At 35.6% G+C, this 21,521-nt stretch overlaps 1 protein-coding gene across 8 annotated transcripts in view; it reads left to right on the top strand.

The window, feature by feature from the left end:
* Positions 1-21,521, top strand: part of NIPBL (NIPBL cohesin loading factor) — a 153,935-nt gene that overhangs the window by 118,632 nt on the left and 13,782 nt on the right. For all 8 annotated transcript variants that reach the window (XM_080362076.1, XM_080362077.1, XM_080362078.1 and 5 more), the window contains 17 exons: positions 785-888; positions 3,185-3,271; positions 5,504-5,735; positions 7,491-7,642; positions 8,422-8,502; positions 10,336-10,436; positions 12,002-12,140; positions 12,334-12,416; positions 13,431-13,563; positions 14,474-14,617; positions 16,347-16,436; positions 16,646-16,860; positions 16,952-17,054; positions 17,928-18,026; positions 18,129-18,275; positions 19,413-19,547; positions 20,951-21,049. In XM_080362076.1, coding sequence (XP_080218202.1) covers positions 785-888; positions 3,185-3,271; positions 5,504-5,735; positions 7,491-7,642; positions 8,422-8,502; positions 10,336-10,436; positions 12,002-12,140; positions 12,334-12,416; positions 13,431-13,563; positions 14,474-14,617; positions 16,347-16,436; positions 16,646-16,860; positions 16,952-17,054; positions 17,928-18,026; positions 18,129-18,275; positions 19,413-19,547; positions 20,951-21,049 — 2,144 coding nt within the window. The remainder of the gene's footprint in view (positions 1-784; positions 889-3,184; positions 3,272-5,503; positions 5,736-7,490; positions 7,643-8,421; positions 8,503-10,335; positions 10,437-12,001; positions 12,141-12,333; positions 12,417-13,430; positions 13,564-14,473; positions 14,618-16,346; positions 16,437-16,645; positions 16,861-16,951; positions 17,055-17,927; positions 18,027-18,128; positions 18,276-19,412; positions 19,548-20,950; positions 21,050-21,521) is intronic.

The raw sequence follows: 21,521 nt of genomic DNA, 5'->3' as shown, positions 1-21,521 counted from the left end.
CTTTGACCCAACAGCTTGATTATTCAATTCAAGCAGCAGAGTCTTTATGTATTTGTGGGTGAGGCACTGAATCACTATATACTCCTTATCCATTTCAGTGGAAATTCAGCCAGCTTAGCATAAGTGTCTGAGGAGTTAGTTCAGGTTGACCAAGATGACTTTCTATTGAAAGAGAGTATTCACTAATTTTTGCCTACCATCTTTGTCCCAGGATTAGAACAAGGAGAGGAGCATAATAAACAAATCACTACAGTTTTTAAAGCAATAGTGTTTACAACCTTCAAGTTGAAAGTGAAGTCATTGGTTATTTCTGTGTCTGGTAACATCCTTATTTTTTATAAGGGTAAATACGATTGAGACAATGTATCCCAAAGTACTTAATTTCATATCTATTTTTGATCTATTGCCCTTCCCTAGATTGGATATTTAAAATTAGGACTACAAACATTTAAGATTCGTTTTACTGTAACGAAGGTGATGGCACAAGAGCTGCAATAAATTAGTTTTGCTATATTAAAAATTTTTGGTTTATGACTTTCAGAAATGGATGTCTCATTTTAGGCTGTTAAATGATACTTCAAAACCAGTCGTATTTAACAGGTAGTAATTGTTTCAACACAACCAAAAGTTGTCATCATCAGTCTTCTCTAGGTGGAAGTATTAGATGCTAGCTATTTGGAAAATGAGTTCTTTTTCTTCAGTTAGCTTTTCATATTGGCTGTAGAATACTGATTTCCTTGAAGTCTAATTAGAAATATGATTATTAATTTTATTTTTTTTAAAGGCGATGATGATGAGATTCCACAGGAATTGCTACTGGGAAAACATCAGCTTAGTGAGTTGGGCAGTGAATCTGCAAAAATCAAGGCAATGGGCATTATGGACAAGGTACATCTCTGTAGTTTTAACTCTTTTTGAACATAAAATTTTGATAAGCATACAAAAACTTATGTCTTCTGTAATAGCATTCCACCCTCCTCAGGTGCGCATCTGACAGATACTGCAAACTGTTGTGCTTCTGTTGACTTAGCTGAAGTGCTTAAAAAGTTACCACGTCTTAACTGTTACTGTCTCTGAGGCTCAGACATCTTTGTTGAGTGGTCCTTCTCTGTGTCAATGCTGACTCTTTATCAATATGTAATACCCATGCCTGAGCAATAAAATCTAAAATAATTGATCTACTTTGACAAAAGCACCTCAACCTATAGTGTTTGCTTCTTGCAGCTGCTGGTGAGCAACCACAGTAAATCAGAACCTGCTGGCAAAGTAGACAAATCCACCTTTTCATATATACACCATCAGTGCAATGTAAATGTATGATGTCCAGCCAGCATCACACTGAATTGCCTGCTTCCTCCATTTCTCCAAAAAGGCCTTTCAAACTTAAAAGATTTAACACCACAAGTGATAATAAGATTCATTTTCTGTAGGCTACATACTGTTGTTTCTTTGCCATACTCTTTCCTACTTTAGTTCAAGGGAGCAGTTTGTTGGTGGGGGCTGTTGGTGTCACCCTTCTAGAAACAATGTTCTTGCTTTATCTTCCTGGAACTCTTAGCTTTGGGCAGTGTAGCGATTTAACCCTAGGTAGCAATACAACCGTGATAGCTGCTCACTCACCACCTTCCCAACCTCCCAAATGGGAGAGAATTGGAAGGGAAGGAAGAAACTTGGATTGAGATAAACACAGTTTAATAAGATAACAAAATACTAATATACACTAGTAGTAAATATACATATATATATAAAAGAGAATTTAAAATAAAAGATACTCAATGCAATTCCTTATGAACTCCCTCCACACTGGGCAGACAGTCCCAAGAAACAGCATCTGTTCCTGAACAGCTGATGCCAAAGAGAGGAAAAAGGAAAACAGGCAGAAAGGCACAGAGGCCTCTGCAAAATGGCAAAAGGCTGAACTAAACATCCCAAACAGAATACCCATAAACAGGTCTCTGAGAGCAAAGAGCCAGAGAGTGAGACCAGAAGATCCCAACTCTCCTTAAATATGAAGCATGATGCTAATGGGATGGAATACTCTTATTGACCAGTCTGGATGTCAGTTGAGCTCTGCCCCATCCATGGCCCTCCTTCCGTGATGCCTCACGCCTGTGGGCAGAGTGCTCAGAATGCCCTTGGCTTTCAGATCAGAGCAACTAAAAACATTAACTCTGTGCTGGTGTGTTATCTTTTGTTCTCAAACTAAGTCCGAATAATGATTGTGCTTGCTATGAAAAAGAGAGGTTTCTAACTCCATGAAGAAAATTAACTCATTTTCAGTCAAACCAGCACAGGCTGTCTTATGTAAAACTTTGCCTACTCATGACTGCATATTATGTTTATGGAGCATCTGTGAAGCCAGTTATTATGAAAGTCACTCTGAAGGTTTTTCTTTAATCCAAAATGCAAATATTCTTCCTGGACTTTTCTTCCATCTCCCTGACTTCCCTTGTGGCCTGTTTCCCTGTCAGCCTGTTTCTCTTTCCTGATAATTCTCACCCTTAATCTCTGTTGCCTGTTTGTCACACATACATACATGTATGTATGTATGTATGTTTGTATAAAATCAGAACTTTGTTGCTTCTAAAGCTGAGTGCCAAAAGTATCTGGATGAGTGAAACTGGCTGTCCTTGAGCTTGGCATATTCTATAAATTATTTAATCATAATTCTGTAGAAAATCAATGAGTGAGTTTGAGTTAATTTTTTCAACATGCTGTTTCTCTAAAGTTAACACTAATATTAAGAATACATCTTCTTTTTATTAGGACTCAAGTACAGGGTATTTTATTTCTGCTTGTTTGTGGAATTTGGATTTTCTCCTAATAAAGCTTTATGCAGTCAGTTAGAAGTTATGTTTCTAGAAGCAGAAGTGTATAACTATACGACATTAATGACAGATATGCAATTTTAAATGTATTTCTATGTATTTGCAGCTGGAAAACACAGTTTGACTGCAATTTTAGAATTCATTTCACCTAGTTTATTTGTATAATCAGCATTCTCAATCATGTGGTGTCAGAAACCAGAGAAGTCAAGATCCGATCCTTATCTCAAATTGCTTACAATTTAAGTGTTTCAGATTATGTAATGGGTTCTATTCTCTATCCATGGACTTTTTTTTTTTAGCACTTTGGAAGCCTCTATGTTCCTACAGTGTTTGATGTGTTTCTTTTCTTGTTTTAGATCTCAGCAGATAAAACAGTGAAAGTCTTGAATATATTGGAGAAGAATATTCAAGATGGATCAAAACTTTCTACATTACTTAACCATGTGAGTTGCAAATTACATAATTTCACATCAATGTGTAGAATAGAGTCTTGTTCACTTGAGTCCTGTTTAGTGATGGTTTCAAATACTGTATATGCTTGTGAAAGGAATTTCTGATATGTATATGATTGCCAAATTTTAGGATTTGAAGTAAAATTCAGTTGATAGATTTTTCTCAATACTAAACAAGTTTTGCAATAGTGCTGATAACTAGCCAATGTATTGTGAGTAACTGAGTTTTCTGCAATAGTGCTGATAACTAGCCAATGTATTGTGAGTAACTGAGTTTTCTTTTGTTTTAAATTTAAATGTCACAGTTTCATCCTGAATATTCATGGTAACTGGTGTAATTTGCACCATTGGACATTTCTTTGCTACTTCACTATGTGTCCATGAAACAATGAAAGAAATACTACGGGGTTTTTGCAGAGCTTATTCTTCTCCTGAGCATTAAGACAGGACGAAGTGCTTTAACTCTGTTCTTATACTGCAAAATGAATGTTATCAACATAAACAAAATCAATGGGAAGTTTAAGATTTTAGGGTTTTTTTTTCCTTATGTACTTGAATCTGCTTGGGCTTTTGGAGTTTTTATGAGGTTGATATGTGATATTTCACAATTAATGTATTTATTTATTTCTACACTTTCTAGTCAAAACAATATTTAACAAGAACAGGGTTCTTGATTTTTATGAGGAAAAAAAAAGCCTTGGTCTGCAGGAATAGGGACTAATTCATTATATTGGAAAGGAAGAATTTGAACTTGGAAATGAAAATCAGAGATACACAACTTGTAACTAAATACTTTAGATAGTTTGTAGGGTTTTCAACGTTTCAGTATATAGTTCCGAATGTGTTTAGCAATATGAAAAATAAGTAAGTTGCTGTAGTTCACTGTGGTTGTCTTTATGCTAATGCTTTTGAAGTGGTATTTTTATTTTAACATTTTGCAGTAAAACTCAAGATTATTAAGCAGCTAATGAAATTACACAATTATTAGAATTCAGAGACAAAGCTTGTTTAAAAAGGAAGCAGTCTTTAGCCAAACAAGTTTGATTTTTCCTAAAACATTGTAGAAATTATTCAAATCATTCCGCCAAAGAAAACTTCTGCTAAGGAGTAAGCTTAGTTCTTTAACAGTGCAGTGAAGATATCCTACCTCCATCTCAGGGTGTTTTTCAGAGGCAGAGTGCACTTGCACGTTCTTTTTATTTTGACATTTAATGAGAAAAAAAATATTTAAAACTCCTTTGGGATTTTTTTAAGCCTCATTTTTGAAAAGAAGAAATGACCTAAAGCTATCCTATGCAAGAAATTTACAGGGATCTCCTGATTTGCAGCTTTCTCTTGATTTTACAAATACATATATATGTCATATCTGTAACACACTGTAACATTGCTTTAGATTAACTTAACCAAAAGGGGAAAAGTTGAGATGGTTTTATCAACTCCTTATTTTTAGAAGGAAAGCCAATAGTGTTGAACTATAGTGTCATAAAGGCAGGAAAGATTCTTTTTCTCTGTAGATTAGATGTGTAACAGAGAAGCTATTAAAAATTCTACCTGGTTTTGCTATAAATAATTTTATTACAATATTTAAGTAGTGCTGGGTGGTCATATTTAACCTCATATGTTTTTCTAACTCATACAAACACAGAAATAGACATTGTGTGCCCTATGCTAAATCTAAACAAAACTTATCTTATCAAATGTGTTCAAATCTATTCACAGTAGATGGGTCAGTCTATGAAGCAGTTAAAGTTCTATACTTTTGAGTTTTGTATGTCTTGTAACAGCGTTTTTGTGTAAGAATTCCCTCTAGTGGCAAAAAATAGACTGATCAAAGCAGCACCTGGTGTGCAGAGGCCACTGAAGAAAACACTAGATGAATGAGTTCAGATTTTGCTTAAGTTACATGAGTCTTGAGTAGAGTATGCAGCAATCGTCCCTCATAGTGCTTGCCAGTGGAACAAAGAAAGCTTCTTTGTGTTCTAGCAGAATACGATGAGACTTTGTAGACTTGTAACTTGAGGAGACATATTACATATGGGTTACTAGTAAAATAAACATTTGATTTCTAAAACAAACTAAACTGCTTCTGTATCAAAAAGGGAATACAACATTTTATACTTTAGTGCACGTAAGCATATTAAGCTAATGTTATTATCTTTTACTTGGTAAGGATAAAAATTTGACTTCTTGCTCATACTATCCTATTTTTCTTGCCTGTGACAGAACAATGACACTGAAGATGAGGAGAGATTATGGAGAGATCTTATTATGGAGAGAGTGACAAAGTCTGCTGATGCTTGTCTTACTGCTATCAATATTATGACATCACCAAATATGCCTAAAGCTGTATATATTGAGGACGTAATAGAAAGAGTGATTCAATACACAAAATTTCATTTGCAGAACACTCTCTATCCTCAGTATGATCCTGTGTATAGAGTGGATCCTCATGGTGGTTAGTATGCTAAGAAATTTTTAAAATAATATTTCCACATTAAAAAAATCAAAACATAATCTATTGTATGATGATGCAAGTGATATGACTTTCTGGAATAAGATTTTGTGTGTGACCTTATGCTGATAGTTCTTCCACATTACATAGAGCATCCTGAATTAATGCTTTGTGTTAGTTTGAGGATAATGAAATGTAGCATAAAACCAAAATGAATTAAATATGTCCTCTGAATAACTTAGTCATATAACTCTTGGTTAATACAATAATGTCAGTGTAACCAAAGTATTTAGACTAACTTATTTAGAAGTTTGTCTGGATTGGTCTCTTCTCCCAGGCAGTCAGCAGTAGGACAAGGGGGCATGGGCTTAAACTCTGACAGGGGAAATTTAGGCTGGATATTAGAAAGAAATTCTTTACAGAGAGAGTGGTCAGGCATTGGAACGGCCTGCCCAGGGAGGTGGTGGACTCACCGTCCCTGGAGGTTTTTAAACTGAGAAGGGACATGACACTTAGTGTCATGATCTAGTAAATGGACTGAAATTGGACCAAAGTTTGTACTTGATGATCTCTGAGGTCTTTTCCAACCCAGTCAATTTCTGTGATTCCGTGTGAATTTCAGCTTCTGTGTGTAGAATCAGAATAGTTTGGGTTGGAACAGACCTTCAAAAGTCATGTAGTCCAACCACCCTGCATTGAACAGGGACATCTTCAACTAGATCAGGTTGCCCAGAATCCTGTCCAGCCTGGCCTGGAATGTCTCCAGGGATGATGCATCTACCACCTCTCTGGGCAACAAGTTCCCATAATTTACCATCACTGTAAAAAATTTCTTCCTAATCTCTAACCCAAATCTCCCCTTCCTTAGTTTAAAATCATCACCCCTTGTCCTGTCATAACAGGCCCTGCTAAAAAGTCTGTCCCCATCTTTCTTATAGGCCCTTTTTAGTGACTGAAGGGCTCCAATAAGGTCTTCCTGGAGCCTTCTCTTCTCTAGGCTGAACAACCCCAACTCTCTCAGCCTGTCCTCACAGCAGAGCTGTTCCAGCCCTCTGATCATTTTTGTGGCTCCTCAGGCCCTTCTCCAACAGGTCCATGTCTTTCCTGTGCTGAGGGCTCCAGAGCTGGACATGGGACTCCAGGTGGGGTCTCACCAAGGTGGAGCAGAGGGACGGAATCACCTCCTTCGACCTGCTCGCCACGCTCATTTGATGCAGCCCAAGATACTATTGGTCTTCTGGGCTGCTAGTGCACATTGCTGACTCATGTCCAGTCTTTCATCCACCAGTACCCCCAGGTCCTTCTCCACAGGGCTGCTCTCAATCCCTTCATCCCCCTACCCAGGTGCAGGACCTTGCACTTGGCCTTGTTCAACATAGGGAAGTTCTTGTGGGCCCAAGTCCCTCTGAATGATATAGTTAGTGTATGTAGGAATACATCAATTTATGGTTATAATTTCCGTGTATATAATTATTTATTTCTGTGAAAACTTAAATTTTTGCATTTAGATGTGGGTATCCAACTTCAAGAACCTTTTTAAAAATCTTGGATCCAAAATTAGAGCAATTATGTAAAATTAATATGTGGAATTCTTGCTTTCCAGCAGATGCTACTAAGTAGCTGATCTTCTGTAAGCAGTTGCTTTTACAAAGCTGTAGGTGTGCAGTTGTTCTGGGGACACTTTTTGAGGAAGATGGTTTTTCTAATATTTTATTTGAAACACTGGAAATATTAATGAAGATATTCTTTATTTTCTAGGTGGTCTTTTAAGTTCCAAAGCAAAACGTGCCAAGTGTTCAACCCACAAGCAAAGAGTTATAGTGATGTTGTATAACAAAGTTTGTGACATTGTCAACAGCTTGTCAGAATTGCTGGAGATACAGCTTCTTACTGATACAACTATTCTTCAGGTATGTTTCATCAGAAGAATTTCTGTCTGAGAATGTTTGCTTTTCTTTTCCCAGAAAGAATGTGAATTATGATTGTCTCAGTGACATGAAGTATGAAGTCAGTATGAACTTTGGAATTATTAACATCAGAGTGACTAGTTTGTTCTATAGTATAGCAGGAGGAGAACATTTTGATATTCAAATCTTTAATGGCTTTGCTTGTACCTGATTGTATTCAAATCTAGAGTCATAGAATCATTTAGTTTGGAAAACACCTTTAAGATCATCAAGTCCAAGCATTAATATAACGCTGCCAAGTCCACCACTAGACCTTGTCCCTAAGCACCACATCTACGCATCTTTTAAATAACTCCAGGGATGGTGACACCACCACTTTTCTGGGCAGCCTGCTTCCATGCCTGACAGCCCTTTCCGTGAAGTTTTTCCTAATATCCAATCTAAATTCTCCAACTTGGCACAACTTGAGGCCATTTCTTCTTGTCCTGTCACTTGCTACTTGGCAGAAGAGACCAACACCCTCCATGCTACAACCTCCTTTCAGAGAGTTGTAGACAGGGATAAGGTCTCCCCTCAGCCTCCTTTTCTCCAGACTAAACAGCCCCGATTCCCTCAGGTGCTTGTCATGAACCTTGTTCTCTAATATCCTTTAATAACTTTATTTGCAAATGATGTGAAGTAATACATCTTGTTAAATACCTGCTGAATGAGTAACCTACTTGTGAAACTGCCTACATTTCTGTTAGTCAAATACACTTACAATAATTTCTTTCCATTGATAGGTATCATCTATGGGAATAACACCTTTCTTTGTAGAAAACGTCAGTGAACTACAGTTGTGTGCCATCAAATTAGTGACTGCAGTAAGTACTTTTAAATTTGAGGTTTCATGGTCTTGCACTTCTGAGAGTTATGAGGGCATTCACATAGGATGTATTTTCTCTCTGGTGGAGAATTGGAATTTAGAACTAATGTTATTATTGCATGTTTTATAGTTTGATATCATAATCTAGGAACAGTATTAAATCTACCTGGGCTGCCCTTGTCTGCAGAGCACTCTATAGGAAGTAATATTCTATTTAAGCAAGGAACTTCTTAGTTTTGATTATGTTGTTTAAAGTGTAAACACAAACTACTTGCTCTTACCTATCCTTTCTTGTTTTAATAAATCTTAGCAATGTGGTTTTCCTTATTTGCTATGTTAAGATTTTAATTTATGCAATGGAATAAAGTATAGAACTAGTAGAATCATAGAATCACAGGATGGTTTGGGACATTAAAGACCATCTGGTTCCAACCTCCCTGCCGCGGGCAGGAGCACCTTCCACTAGACCAGATTGCTCAAAGCCTCATCCAGCCTGGCCTTGAACACTTCCAGGGATGGGGCATCCACAGCTTCTCTTGGCTGCCTGTTCTAGTGCCGCACCACCCTCATGAAGAAGAATTTCTTCTGTATATCTAATCTAAGTCTTCCCTCTTTCAGATTAAAGCCATTGCCCCTTGTCCTATCACTACATGCCCTTGTAAAAAGTCCCTTTACAACTTTCTTGTAGGGCCTCTTTAGGTATTGGAAGGCTGCTATAAGGTCTCTCTAGAGCCACCTCTTCCCCAGACTGAACAACCCTAACTCAACCTGTCTTTGTAGGAGAGGTGCTCCAGCCCTCTGATCATCTTTGTGGCCCTCCTTTGGACTTGCTCCAACAGGTCCATGTCCTTTTTATGTTTAGGGCTCCAGAGCTGGATGTGGTACTGCAGGTGGGGTTTCACCAGAGCAGATTAGAGAGGCAGAATCACCTCCTGCAGCCTACTGGCTACTCTGCTTTTGTTGCAGCCCAAGATACGTTTGGCCTTCTGGGCTGCAAGTGCACATTGCTGGCTCATGTTTAGCTTCTCAACAGCCAACACCTCCAAGTCTTTCTTGTCAGGGCTGCTCTCAACCCATTCTCCACCCAGCCTGTATTTGTGCATAAAAAGCATATGTCTTTGTAACAAATTATTTTCCTACTTGGGATTGCACAAGTAGGATACTTCTGTGTAACGGAATAAATTATTCTCAGAAGAAGTGGCAATGTGAAAAATTCACAGGTGAGGTAAAATATTATTTCAGGAAAAATGCAGTGCAACAGAGATGTGCTTGTTCCACTGAGAGTTTTCTGTTTGTATGGATGAAATACTCCAGTATTCTGCCTGAACGAAACGGGGGGGGCAAACTCTACAGTCCTAACCCTGTAAACTGAAAGAATATGTCCTGTCAGGCAAACACTAAAGCTTAGGATATGAAGTAAAACAGATTTCTCAAGTGTGCTTTACAACCATACGTTTGTTCATGTAATTTGTGTTACCACAGAGTTTTGCTCTGTACTGAAAGCTTCGTATTACACCACTTGACTTTCCTCTACAATGTACTCTACCATTGACAGGAATTTTTAAAACCTAAGGGATTTTAAGAGCTATTACACGTTTATGTTATTTGAAAATGTTTAGAAATGTATATTTTAAAAGGTTTCTATGTATTTATAAAGAAATGCTTGCTTTGAAAAGACAATGTAATATATTAAAAAACAAGATGTGCATTAATTTATATTTATTTGTCATGCAAAGTTTGTCTTTGTATATAATTTTCGACAATATATTTAACAAGTGGTATTTTATAAAACAATAAGTAATTTTTTAACAATCCTGTAACTCTTAAATAGGTGTTCTCCAGGTATGAAAAACATAGGCAGTTAATACTAGAAGAAATTTTCACTTCCCTTGCAAGGCTACCGACTAGCAAGAGGAGTCTGAGAAACTTCAGGTAATTTCTGAAATAGATAATAACCCCTAGACAGTATTATTTACAGTTAGGTAGTTGTGGGATTTTAGGATTCAATATTAACTACTTCTCATCTGCAGTTCCACAAGCTGTGCTTTATTAGAGGTTGATATTTCAACAAAGTGAGATCAGAACTGCCTGACAAATGTTTTGTACTAGTCACTGGTTTTTATGCTATCATATTTGTGCCTCCTTACAAAAGTAATTGAAAGATCTTATTATTTGTCTCACTAAGGACGTAAATGAGTGTAATGTTAGTGTGCATTCCGAGATTTTTTTTTTTTCCAATTCTTGTTTCTGTTTGTATGGAGTTACATAATTTCTTTGTTGCTAAAGCTCAGTAAGAAAATTCTGACTGAATATCTTTGAGGCCACACACAGAACACTCTTCGCAGGAAGGAAATCAATCTAATATCCCATTGAATTAGTTTCATTTAGGAACTACTCTGTTTAACTGTTTTTGAAGATTCCAAGGTGGATGAACAGGAAATATCCAGGAAAAGAAATATACTGAAACTTCAAAGTTGAATTCGATGACCCCACTATTAACATGACTACTTGTTCCTATTATTTTCTGTTGTTTTAGTTATAGACACAGAGAGATCTACCAGATAGGAAGGTGGTAAGAATAGGAGCATAAATGGTGTATATGCTTTTTGCATTAGGAGCTGTGAAACAAGGAAGTCACTATCTCAAGGCAACAATGACTGTACTGTTCATAAAGCCTTAACTCTGGTCTGGTAAAGGGCATTTTGTAACTGACTACAGTCATGAAGGGTATAGCTTACACAGAAATTGATATTAAAGGTTTTTCTCTCAAAAAGTAATCAAAGATAACTTCATAAAGATAATAATTACTGTCTGTTTTATGTGACCTTAGTACTTTGATAATTTGGGGAGGATGACATCAGGGTTTACCACCTGGGTAACAATAACAGGGTAACAATAGGTGATGTTCGTGTATCTGTCAGTAGTAAATACCACAATGTTGCTCAAGTTATATCATTTGGAAGGGGAGAAACGTGGAGTGTGTTCATACTGGTCTTACTAAATTAAAAATATGCTTAAGATACACTTTACACATTTGCATGCTGAAGTTCATAGTCTTGTCATGCTACCTCATACTATCGTAGGTATAACTCTTGTAGGAGTCAGTCCAGGTCATGGTCACTATCTATTTGAAAGTCCTGCACATTTCACATACATTTAATAATCTATAACTAATAAATTATTAGGGAAACGGTCTGGTGTAATTTTTTTTTTGTGTTACATTTGAAAAGGATGTGGCATTATGAGCTTCACATGTTCTGATAGCTTATCTGTGATCTGTTTCAGTTCATTTCTTCTGCTTGAGAATAACACTGCTTTTGTTAGACCAAATCTTACACTGCATAAGAGAGAAGCGAAGGACTAGATAACTGTTTAGAATACAGATCTCTAGCTGTGGTAATAATTTTAGAAAGGTATCATATAGGACCAAAACTTTTTGGTTTCTCTTGTCTTTTTTGTTTAGTTTTAGTGTTAATGCTTTCTTTCCTTATTCACAGGTTAAACAGTAGTGACACCGATGGAGAGCCTATGTATATTCAGATGGTAACAGCACTAGTTCTGCAGCTTATTCAGTGTGTGGTGCACCTACCAACAGCAGAAAAAGATTCTCATTCAGAGGAGGAATCAAATAAAAAAGTAAGAATTTTTTTTAAATGCCATACATTTTGGTTTTAATGTAGGAATCAGTCTGTATGTTTGTATGTATAGTATTGTATTATGGTACTCTAATAATCAAACATAGTTTTATGTCTGCTGTAATCATCTGATGCATGAGAAATGTTTATCTGGAAATCATATTCCTGTGATAAATGTATCTTGTTATTTTTAGGTGGATCAAGATGTGCTTATTACTAATTCATATGAAACAGCCATGAGAACAGCACAGAACTTCCTTTCTATTTTCCTTAAGAAGTAAGTACAGTTGCATTCTTTAGCATATTGATGAAACCAACTCCAAATAAAGTCTGTCATATCTTAAGACAAAATTAACTTCTTCGCAATGCTAAATACCTGCTCATGAAGTTATTTGTTACATGTACTTCGTAGATCCCTAGAAGAGCTACACATCTGGACAAAAAATTTTACGAAACACAAGTTTTGTGGGGAGTTTTTTAGATATTTAAGATCCTTTTATTAAGGGTCTCTTACTCATCTGAAGTCTGGAAGAGGAGGCTGAGTAAATATTTAAGCAATGAAACCATATTTATTTAGTCATAAGAATAACCAAGATACTAAAAATATCTAAAAATTACTTCCATTTATCTTAGGAAAGTCAATAGCTCAACAGAGGAAAAAAAATATAGTATATCTGAATAACCAAAGGATTTCTAAAAATAAGTCCTGAGGTTTTTATTGTATTAATTTTTACTCTTGGCTATTTAATAGTCATCTAGGAATTTCTCTCCATACTTCTGGTATCATTAGAGTTATATGAACACCATATAAAAATGAAATGCTATCAGGTATGGTGTGAGGATTTGGGGGGAGGGGGGTTGTTGTTGTTTTTGATTGGTTGGTTGTTTTTTACATTCTGGTTTTAACCTTTGTGGGGCATAATACTGAGACATCACTGTCAGATAAATCAGGCTAAGCTTCAGGAATATAGATACAACACCTCCTAAATACCTCACTCCAGCATGAGCTTTAGAATTTTACCATGTTAAAGTAGACTTAAAGCAATAAATACAAAAAATGTAGGAAAAAAAATCTGCTATCAGGAATTATCTGCTTTATTTGCAGTGCAACTGTTTAAATTATTTCTCCATAAATTAACAAAACAATTTTTCTGCTAATATTTCAGCTACATTTTTAGACTTGCATAAAACAGTTTTTCTGATTAAACATAGGATTGCTTCTCTTTATGTTAGAAGAAAGCTTTAAATTACTCTTAAATTAGCTTACAAAATGCATTTTTCTTTTAAACAGATGTGGCAGTAAACAAGGGGAAGAAGATTACAGGCCACTGTTTGAGAACTTCATTCAAGATCTTCTTTCCACAGTCAATAAGCCAGAATGGCCAGCTGCAGAGTTGCTACTTAGCTTATTAGGAAGGTTGTTGGTAAGGGATTCTTGTTTTTAACAAATTGTATTTATTTAGTTTTTATTATAATAAGACCTGTTTATTTCAACTGAACTTACTACAGGAATGCTTTCTGATTGTTGACACACATGCAGGATTTAAGGATTTTCTTACCTGTGTCACTATTACATAATATGTAGATAATGAGATTTGAGTTAGAGGGTCTTGATGTGGATCTTTTTAGAGGTCGTCTGTATATGGTTTGTCATGGAAGTCCACTTTGACTATTCCATGATATTTTCAACCTGAAAAAGTGCCATTGTATAGCATCAAATAAGTGTAGATATGCATTTGGAGTAAAGTCAGACTAATAGCTGTAATTATTTATACTAAGTATCTTCTCTGGAGTATTCCTTTAGTGCAGAACCTGAAAACAATAAAGTGGTTTGGTTTTTTACTAATAGTAGGATTTACTTGCATTTTACAGAATGTGAATATTTTTATTAACATGTTTTTGAGAGTTGCTCTTCAATATTACATTATAATTAACACAGTAATTTGAGCTGTTTCTTGGAAAAATATTTTATGATCCTGTTCCTGATAAAATGTAGCTTTCTTTGTACTTGTGTGAATAATGGGGAAGTTACATCACTGTGCTTGAACTCTGTGTTACCGCAAAGGGTATCTTCTGTACTATTTGTGCAGTTTTTATGAAAATATATATTTTAAAAAACTAACAGGCACACTCGGGAGGAAGAGAGATAGAGACCCAGTAAAGGGAGAAACATTAATGTAAATAGCGTATCTGTGATGGAATAGGAACTTACATTATTTTATGCAGCGTGAAAGTTAGGTGGAATTTTTAATAAGGTCAAACAATGTTTTGTGAGAAGAATCCCAAATGCATAAATAAATATTTGGCTTTAACAGTTTATTCTGTTTTTCTTAGGTTCATCAGTTCAGTAACAAATCTACAGAAATGGCATTAAGAGTTGCATCACTTGACTATCTTGGAACTGTAGCAGCAAGACTGAGGAAAGATGCTGTCACCAGCAAAATGGATCAAGGTTCTATAGCCAGAATCCTCAAACAGGTGTGTAAGAAATCGCATGCCAGCTGGATTGAAATGTATCCACACAAATACTTGAAAATTTTAAATATGTTTGAAAAACTGGCCTTGTGGAGAATCAGTCTTCTTTGTTCAGATTTCTGAAGCAAATATACTCAATTTTTAAGTATCACATTTGTTAGCTCATCTTCATTGCACTATCTCTATAGTGACTGTATGAAGTGGTTAATTACAGTGGTTAAGTGAGTTTTCTTGTGACAATACAGAGGAAATAACAGAGCAACAGCTGGGTTCTGTCTTAAGTGACCTTAAAAATATGTAGATATGTGTATTTTCAAAGGGATATCTGGGCTTCTGGCATTCATGTACAGATGTAGAGAGTTAAACTATTAGACCTGTAAGATTAGATCCTTTTGGCTGCTGTAACATTAGCAGCTGCAAGGACCTAAGGATATCTATAATATGACCTGTATATGGGGAGAAGTACATTGTCTAATGATTATGTACAAGATCATTGTTTGATCAGGATATACATGGAATCACATAAGGTGCAGGGCTTCGCACTTGGCCATCTTGAACCTCATTAAGTTTGTATGGGCACACTTCTCGATCTTGTCAAAGTCTTTCTGAATGGCATCCAGCCCCTCAGGTGTGTCAATTGCACCATTCAGCTTGGTGTTATCTGCACTCGATGCACTGTGTCATTGATGAAGATACTAAACAGTACTTCCCTTGTCCCCTAATGTAGTTACTCCATCACAAAAGGCCACTGGGTTGGTCAGGCAGGACTTGCCCTTGGTGAAGCTTTTACTGACTGTCTTGAATAACCTCCCTGTATTTCGTGGTGTGCCTTAAATAAGTATGGGAAATACATATTTCCTATTAAATAACCTTCTGGAAAAAATACATTCTGTTTTTAAAATTCATAGAGTTTAGATATTGCAAATCTGATAAATAGTCTCTGCCACTAGTGTTCACATGAGTATTTCATATCTAATGTTTTTTGTGCATCTTAAAAGTACTTCACCGGAAAATCAATATTGCCCTGTTCTGCAGATAAGCTTTATGCAGTAGGTGACATTTTTTATAAATGTGTGTTTGTTCAGAAGCTTTTTGACTGATAGGAACTTAGTTGAATCTCAAAGAGCATGATTCTTCAGTGCTGGAGCTCTGGTGGTTTTGGGAACAACCTCTTCTAAGTTCTTTTTTAGTTCGTGCACACTTACTGCATTTTCTTTGTATTGACGCTTTATCCCTGAAAACAGTTACACCAAATATTTTTACAAAGGGATAAGTTATTTTTATTTCTTTGATGATTCCCATACCTTTTTATTGCTGTTTCCTCTTTCTTTTTATTTTGCTTTTTAACCTTTTATCACTTGTTCACGTGAGAAAACTCTGTTTCGGTATTGGCGAGACAGCTAACAGTGACTTATATTGGTTAAACTTTGTGTCAGTCTGCTAAGTGTGTTTTCAGCCCTTCTTTTTTCCTCTCTGAAAGAAGGTCTTCATACCAAGGCCATAGAATGAGGAAACAGTCTTATCCTGGCCTTTACCTTTTTTATACTTTAAAGCCACAGTCTATTTTAGTCCCTATGCAGTTTATAATGAATTGTTGAAAAATTGTTAATGTTCTGCAATTATCAAAACTACTGCCATCAGTGTATTTTGTATGTGGACATTCAGATTTTTAGATTATAATTACCACTGTGCAATTTTTTTTTATATATAACTCTTTTTCAACTTCTGACAGGTTTCAGGAGGAGATGATGAAATTCAACAGCTGCAAAAGGCTTTACTAGATTATCTGGATGTGAACACAGAAACTGATGCATCTTTAGTGGTAAATTTCAGCTTTCTATTGTCAAGTGTATATAAAAACTATTTCAGTAACATGCACTGAATAAAATAATTTTCAGTTATGCATATGAGTGCTTCAGTTAAATTCACACTCTAACATATACTTTTGGCTCAATCTCCTTATAAATCTGTTAATTTTCATTTTTTTATCTGTTGTTTTTGTTTTCTTTGCATCCTGCTATACTTCTCCAGTTTTCTCGGAAGTTTTATATAGCTCAGTGGTTCCGTGATACAACTATGGAGACAGAGAAAGCAATTAAATCTCAGAAGGATGAGGATTCATCTGAAGGAACTCATCATGCAAAAGATGTTGAGACCACAGGACAAATCATGCATAGAGCAGAAAGTCGCAAAAAGTTCCTTCGGAGCATCATTAAAACTGTTCCATCACAGTTTGGTGCATTTAAGTATGTTTCAGTACCACTTATTTCTTTATTAGCCATACATTTGATGTTTTAAATAAAACATGTCCTTATTAACGTATGTAATTTGTTGCAGAATGAATTCTGATACTGTGGACTATGAAGATGCATGTTTGATTGTTCGCTACTTGGCCTCTATGAGGCCGTTTGCCCAGAGCTTCGATATTTATTTGACACAGGTAAACTGTGCCAGAAGTCTTAGAACAGTGAAACACAGTTGCTTTCTGATTCTAAACACTTTTGCAGTAGTGTGCAATATCTGTTCATTGTTGAGCACAGGTATTTAGCAGCCCATGATAGTACCCCGCGCTTTTTGTATTCTGAATTGACAACATGAGTGATTATGTTTCTTGTATGCATTTCATATGACATACTCTACTTGCATTATTTTACTTGTCCGTGTATGTGTATGGCAAAATCATTATAATTAGATGTATATGGTAAGAGAATAGTTACAAAATGTTGAAATCACTTTCACAGTTTCTGTAAATTGTGTGCATTGGGTAATGCTAACTCATGGAACTCACTTGATTTGAAAATAGAAGCCATGCTGGTTAGTTGCTTGCAGTGCATGTTACTATCACTTTGGAAGCTGTTGTTTGACCAGTGTTGTTGCTTCACTTTTTCTGAGAGTAGAACACTAATATGTTGCATGGTGACATGCTTAACTCCAATAGTAAAGTTGTGTTACTTCTAATTGGTCTGCATACAGAGCCATTCCTAAAGTTAGAGTGCCCAAATCCAGCTCTTCTGTTAAAAGAACAATGGTGAAAGCCGTAACTGAATGAAGAAGGCAGTTTAAAATGAAGGGACTTAACATGAACATAAGGACCCTGTAAAAATCCTGTAGGAAATCCTAGTAAATATTTATGCTCAGTTATGAGTGCCATGCATGCACCTTTTTACTGTGTGAGAAGATATATTCTATTTTTAGTAGACAGATATACTTATTTTGTTTAAATTGTTTTCATGTTATTTTGCTACAGTTTTGCCTGTTAAACATTGTTTGCTACCTTCCCAAAGTAACTGGATCTTTTTGTTCTCTTAAATAGATTCTGCGTGTACTTGGTGAAAATGCAATTGCTGTTCGAACAAAAGCCATGAAGTGTTTGTCTGAGGTTGTTGCTGTAGACCCCAGTATTCTAGCCAGGGTAAAAAATGAAATATCCATCATGCACATATGTTCTTATGTCATGCTTAAAATAAATCTTCATTTCTTATTTTGAATCTCTGTTTTATTTGTTCTTTTTTAGCTGGATATGCAACGAGGTGTTCATGGACGGTTAATGGATAATTCCACTAGTGTACGAGAAGCAGCTGTAGAGCTTCTTGGCAGATTCGTGCTCTGTCGTCCTCAGCTTGCTGAGCAGTATTATGACATGCTGATTGAAAGAATATTGGTACGGTGACTTGTGGTATTTATGATAAAATAAGTGGCATTGGAAAATTTGCCATCAACTGAATTTACTTGTTTAATAATATTGAATGATGACCCCAAGACTAAATTATATCTTACTGTTTTAATGGAGAGCATCATGTTTTGATGGAACACTTGTTTCCAGTGGGGCCTTGTTACATCAAAAGGTGAACATATATAGAAAGTTGTACTGCATCAGAACCGGGACTATATTCCTTTTGATTCCATTATTAAGGCACAAATGAGGTGAAATGAGGAATTTTACCACATCTATGAAGTCTGAAGTAATGTGTCATTGATGGCAGTTCAGTAGTGTTGGTGATGAAGAGCAGTAATCTAAAGTTTCTGTTTGTAATCCAAAAGGAAAAAAAAAGAAGGATAAAACTACTTTGCTTTTCCGTGCTATTTTTGGTGTTTTAAAAGGTTTCTTATTAGAACCTTTGTACAAAAAGTGAGTTTTGTGTGGGCATTCAGATAAAATACAATGTTAATTTAGCTGTAAGATAGCACTAGCTTCTAACATCCGTGTCAGTTTTTTAGTCTAATACTACTCATTTGCTGTAGTTACATGATCAAACATGTTTGTGAAGGGTTTTAGAGATAATTAGCCTCCCATGCATATGAGCATGTGTAAAGCAATTCATCCTGAGATTCCAGTTCAACAGGTTTTGAATAAGGTATATAAAGCTCCTCATCTATCTAGGGAAGTATTTGTTGCATGTATCTATCCATAATGTTTATCAAAACGCTTGCAGTATTACAGTCCAGATCTACAAAGAATATTTTGTTTTCTAATGAAGTGGCTAAAGCATCATCACATCTATCTTGTAAGATCTCAGTTTAACAGGTGGAGTTACATATTTGCAACATCATGAGCTCTTCGATGTGAGGGTATAAATGGAGGAAAGCACTTCAGCATTCTGGGACTTCTGATAGAATTCCTGCTAACCTTTTGTAAAAAGGCACTCCAGAATATTTTAGATGCCTTTTCTAAGTAAACTTTGGAAGTCAGATTGGGTGGTCTTCAAATATTAATTCATATAATGCATTAATTAATTCCTATGGCTGATCTGTTTAAAGAGTGTGATTTTTTTTTTTTTTTTTTTTTTTTTCTTCACAGGATACTGGTATCAGTGTCAGAAAAAGAGTCATAAAGATACTTAGGGATATCTGCATTGAACAACCAACATTTCCCAAAATTACAGAGATGTGCGTCAAGATGATTCGGAGAGTCAATGATGAAGAAGGCATTAAGGTAAAATGAAATATATCCTTCAGGATTTCAATTATCATTATTTTAGTGTTTTTATTTTTTGACCAAAAAAGGTATTGCATTGCTTCTATTCACTTTTACTTTTTGAGAGCAAGTATGTTAGCTTTCTGAAATGCTCTCTAACTTCTTTTTATTTCTTTTTCTTCTCTATTTTCCTGAAGTTCTTACTGAGTATCAGGACATTTTTAAAAGTTCTTTTCTAGAGTTGTTTTTCCTTCATGCAGTTGTTGTTTCTGATACTTCTATTTTCTAAAAAGTAACATTGGCATATAAAACTTCTTTCTGCAAAGAAAATAAACTTCAAGTCAAAATTAAGTATTCAGTGTTAGTATATGCCAGATTTGTAAGACCTGCATATAAAATATATAAAGTATTTATCTGTGCTGATTTTGCATTAATTCTGAATGCCAGTGAATCAGTTATTCCCCCTGAAATGTTACTTGCTTGTTCATACTGTAGTCTTTGTGCAATGTGTATGCAGAAGAGCACAGAACTCAGATTATTTGTTAAATCGTAAACCTGACAATGATGGCTTTTTTTTGATTTGGCAAAATAATTTTAAAATTTTTGGGTAATTAAGAACACACCTGTAATAACTTTGTTTCACACTTTCACTGGTATTTGAAATCTGTAGCTTTAAAGCTGCAGCGTATATTTTTACCACTTGAGGTACGGAGATGCCAAGTAGCTTTCTGAGAAGACTGTTAATCAAGAAGTAGATGAACAGCTGGATGCAAGGTTCTGCTGTCAAAGGAAGATGGCGTTGTTCTCTCTCCCCCTTCCCTTTGGCTTTCTAACAATATGAGAACAAATTAGGCATTATCTTCAATGAATGAGGAGAGCTTCTTACAATCATATGCCTTATAAGTAATATAGGAATAATTTTGTTCACTTTCATTCAATTCCATTTTTTCCATCATCCAAAAACGTGGGAAGGGAATGTACTTCCTACATTTGAGTAGAGAGGCTTGGCTTTTCTCTCTTGCACACCTTGTCACAGTTGTTTTCAAAACTCCAGGGTAACCTACCATTGCTGCTAGTTCTGCTGTAGAAATCATAAACTTGTGCTCAGTCGTTAGCTTCTCAGGGTACTGTGTTTTCCTGAGGAATGCAAATCAATGCAGGAAGGTGGTAACTCCATTTTCTGTAGCACAAGTTCCAAGTGGTCCTTTTGCTGAAGATTGCTTAGATCTCAGCTTAGCAGTAGAACTGTGTCTGTCTTAGATAACATTTGCTACGACGATCTGAATTAAGTTGAATAATTCCCTACAAAATGGCATGTATAATCAACAAATCTATTGTATGGATGTATTAGAAATAATACCTATATGCCAAGATAAGTTTATGTATTTCTGCTAATTTATTTTTTTTTTTTTTTCCTTCAGAAATTAGTAAATGAGACATTCCAGAAGCTCTGGTTTACTCCAACTCCACACCATGACAAGGAAGCAATGACAAGGAAAATACTAAACATCACTGATGTGGTATGTTTTAATGAATTTGAGTTAGGTTGTGTGCAAAATTTGATTATGTTTTTAGTATCTTTGAAATATTGTCTGTTTTTTTAAAGTACAGTGGTTTAATTGTCAGATGGTTTTCTTTTTATATCTGCTGGCATGGAATATGTGCCAAAAATATTCATGTGATGGACCAGGCTGTAGGAAACTTTAAATGCTCACTAATCTGCTGGCAATGATAACTGAGGCCACACTATATTCAGATTGGATTAAAGACTTGTTTGGTTAAACCACAACAAATTTCTATTACGTTTAACATTTTTCCAGGAAATGCTAGTAGCAGCATATAGTTGAGCCTAACTAAGAAGTTGTCACTTAAAGGAACATTTTTCTTAAACAACTGATAACGTTAATTTTGAAAGGTTAATAAGCTGTTTTAACAAATACAGGATCATGTTCTCACTTGATATAAACCAGTATCTGCATAACTGTCTGCAGT

This window comes from Nesoenas mayeri (genome assembly GCF_963082525.1).
Source record: "Nesoenas mayeri genome assembly, chromosome: Z".
NCBI classification, from domain to species: Eukaryota; Metazoa; Chordata; class Aves; order Columbiformes; family Columbidae; genus Nesoenas; species Nesoenas mayeri.
The sequence above is the reverse complement of the archived record's forward strand: the minus strand, read 5'-3'. Positions and strand labels throughout refer to the sequence as shown.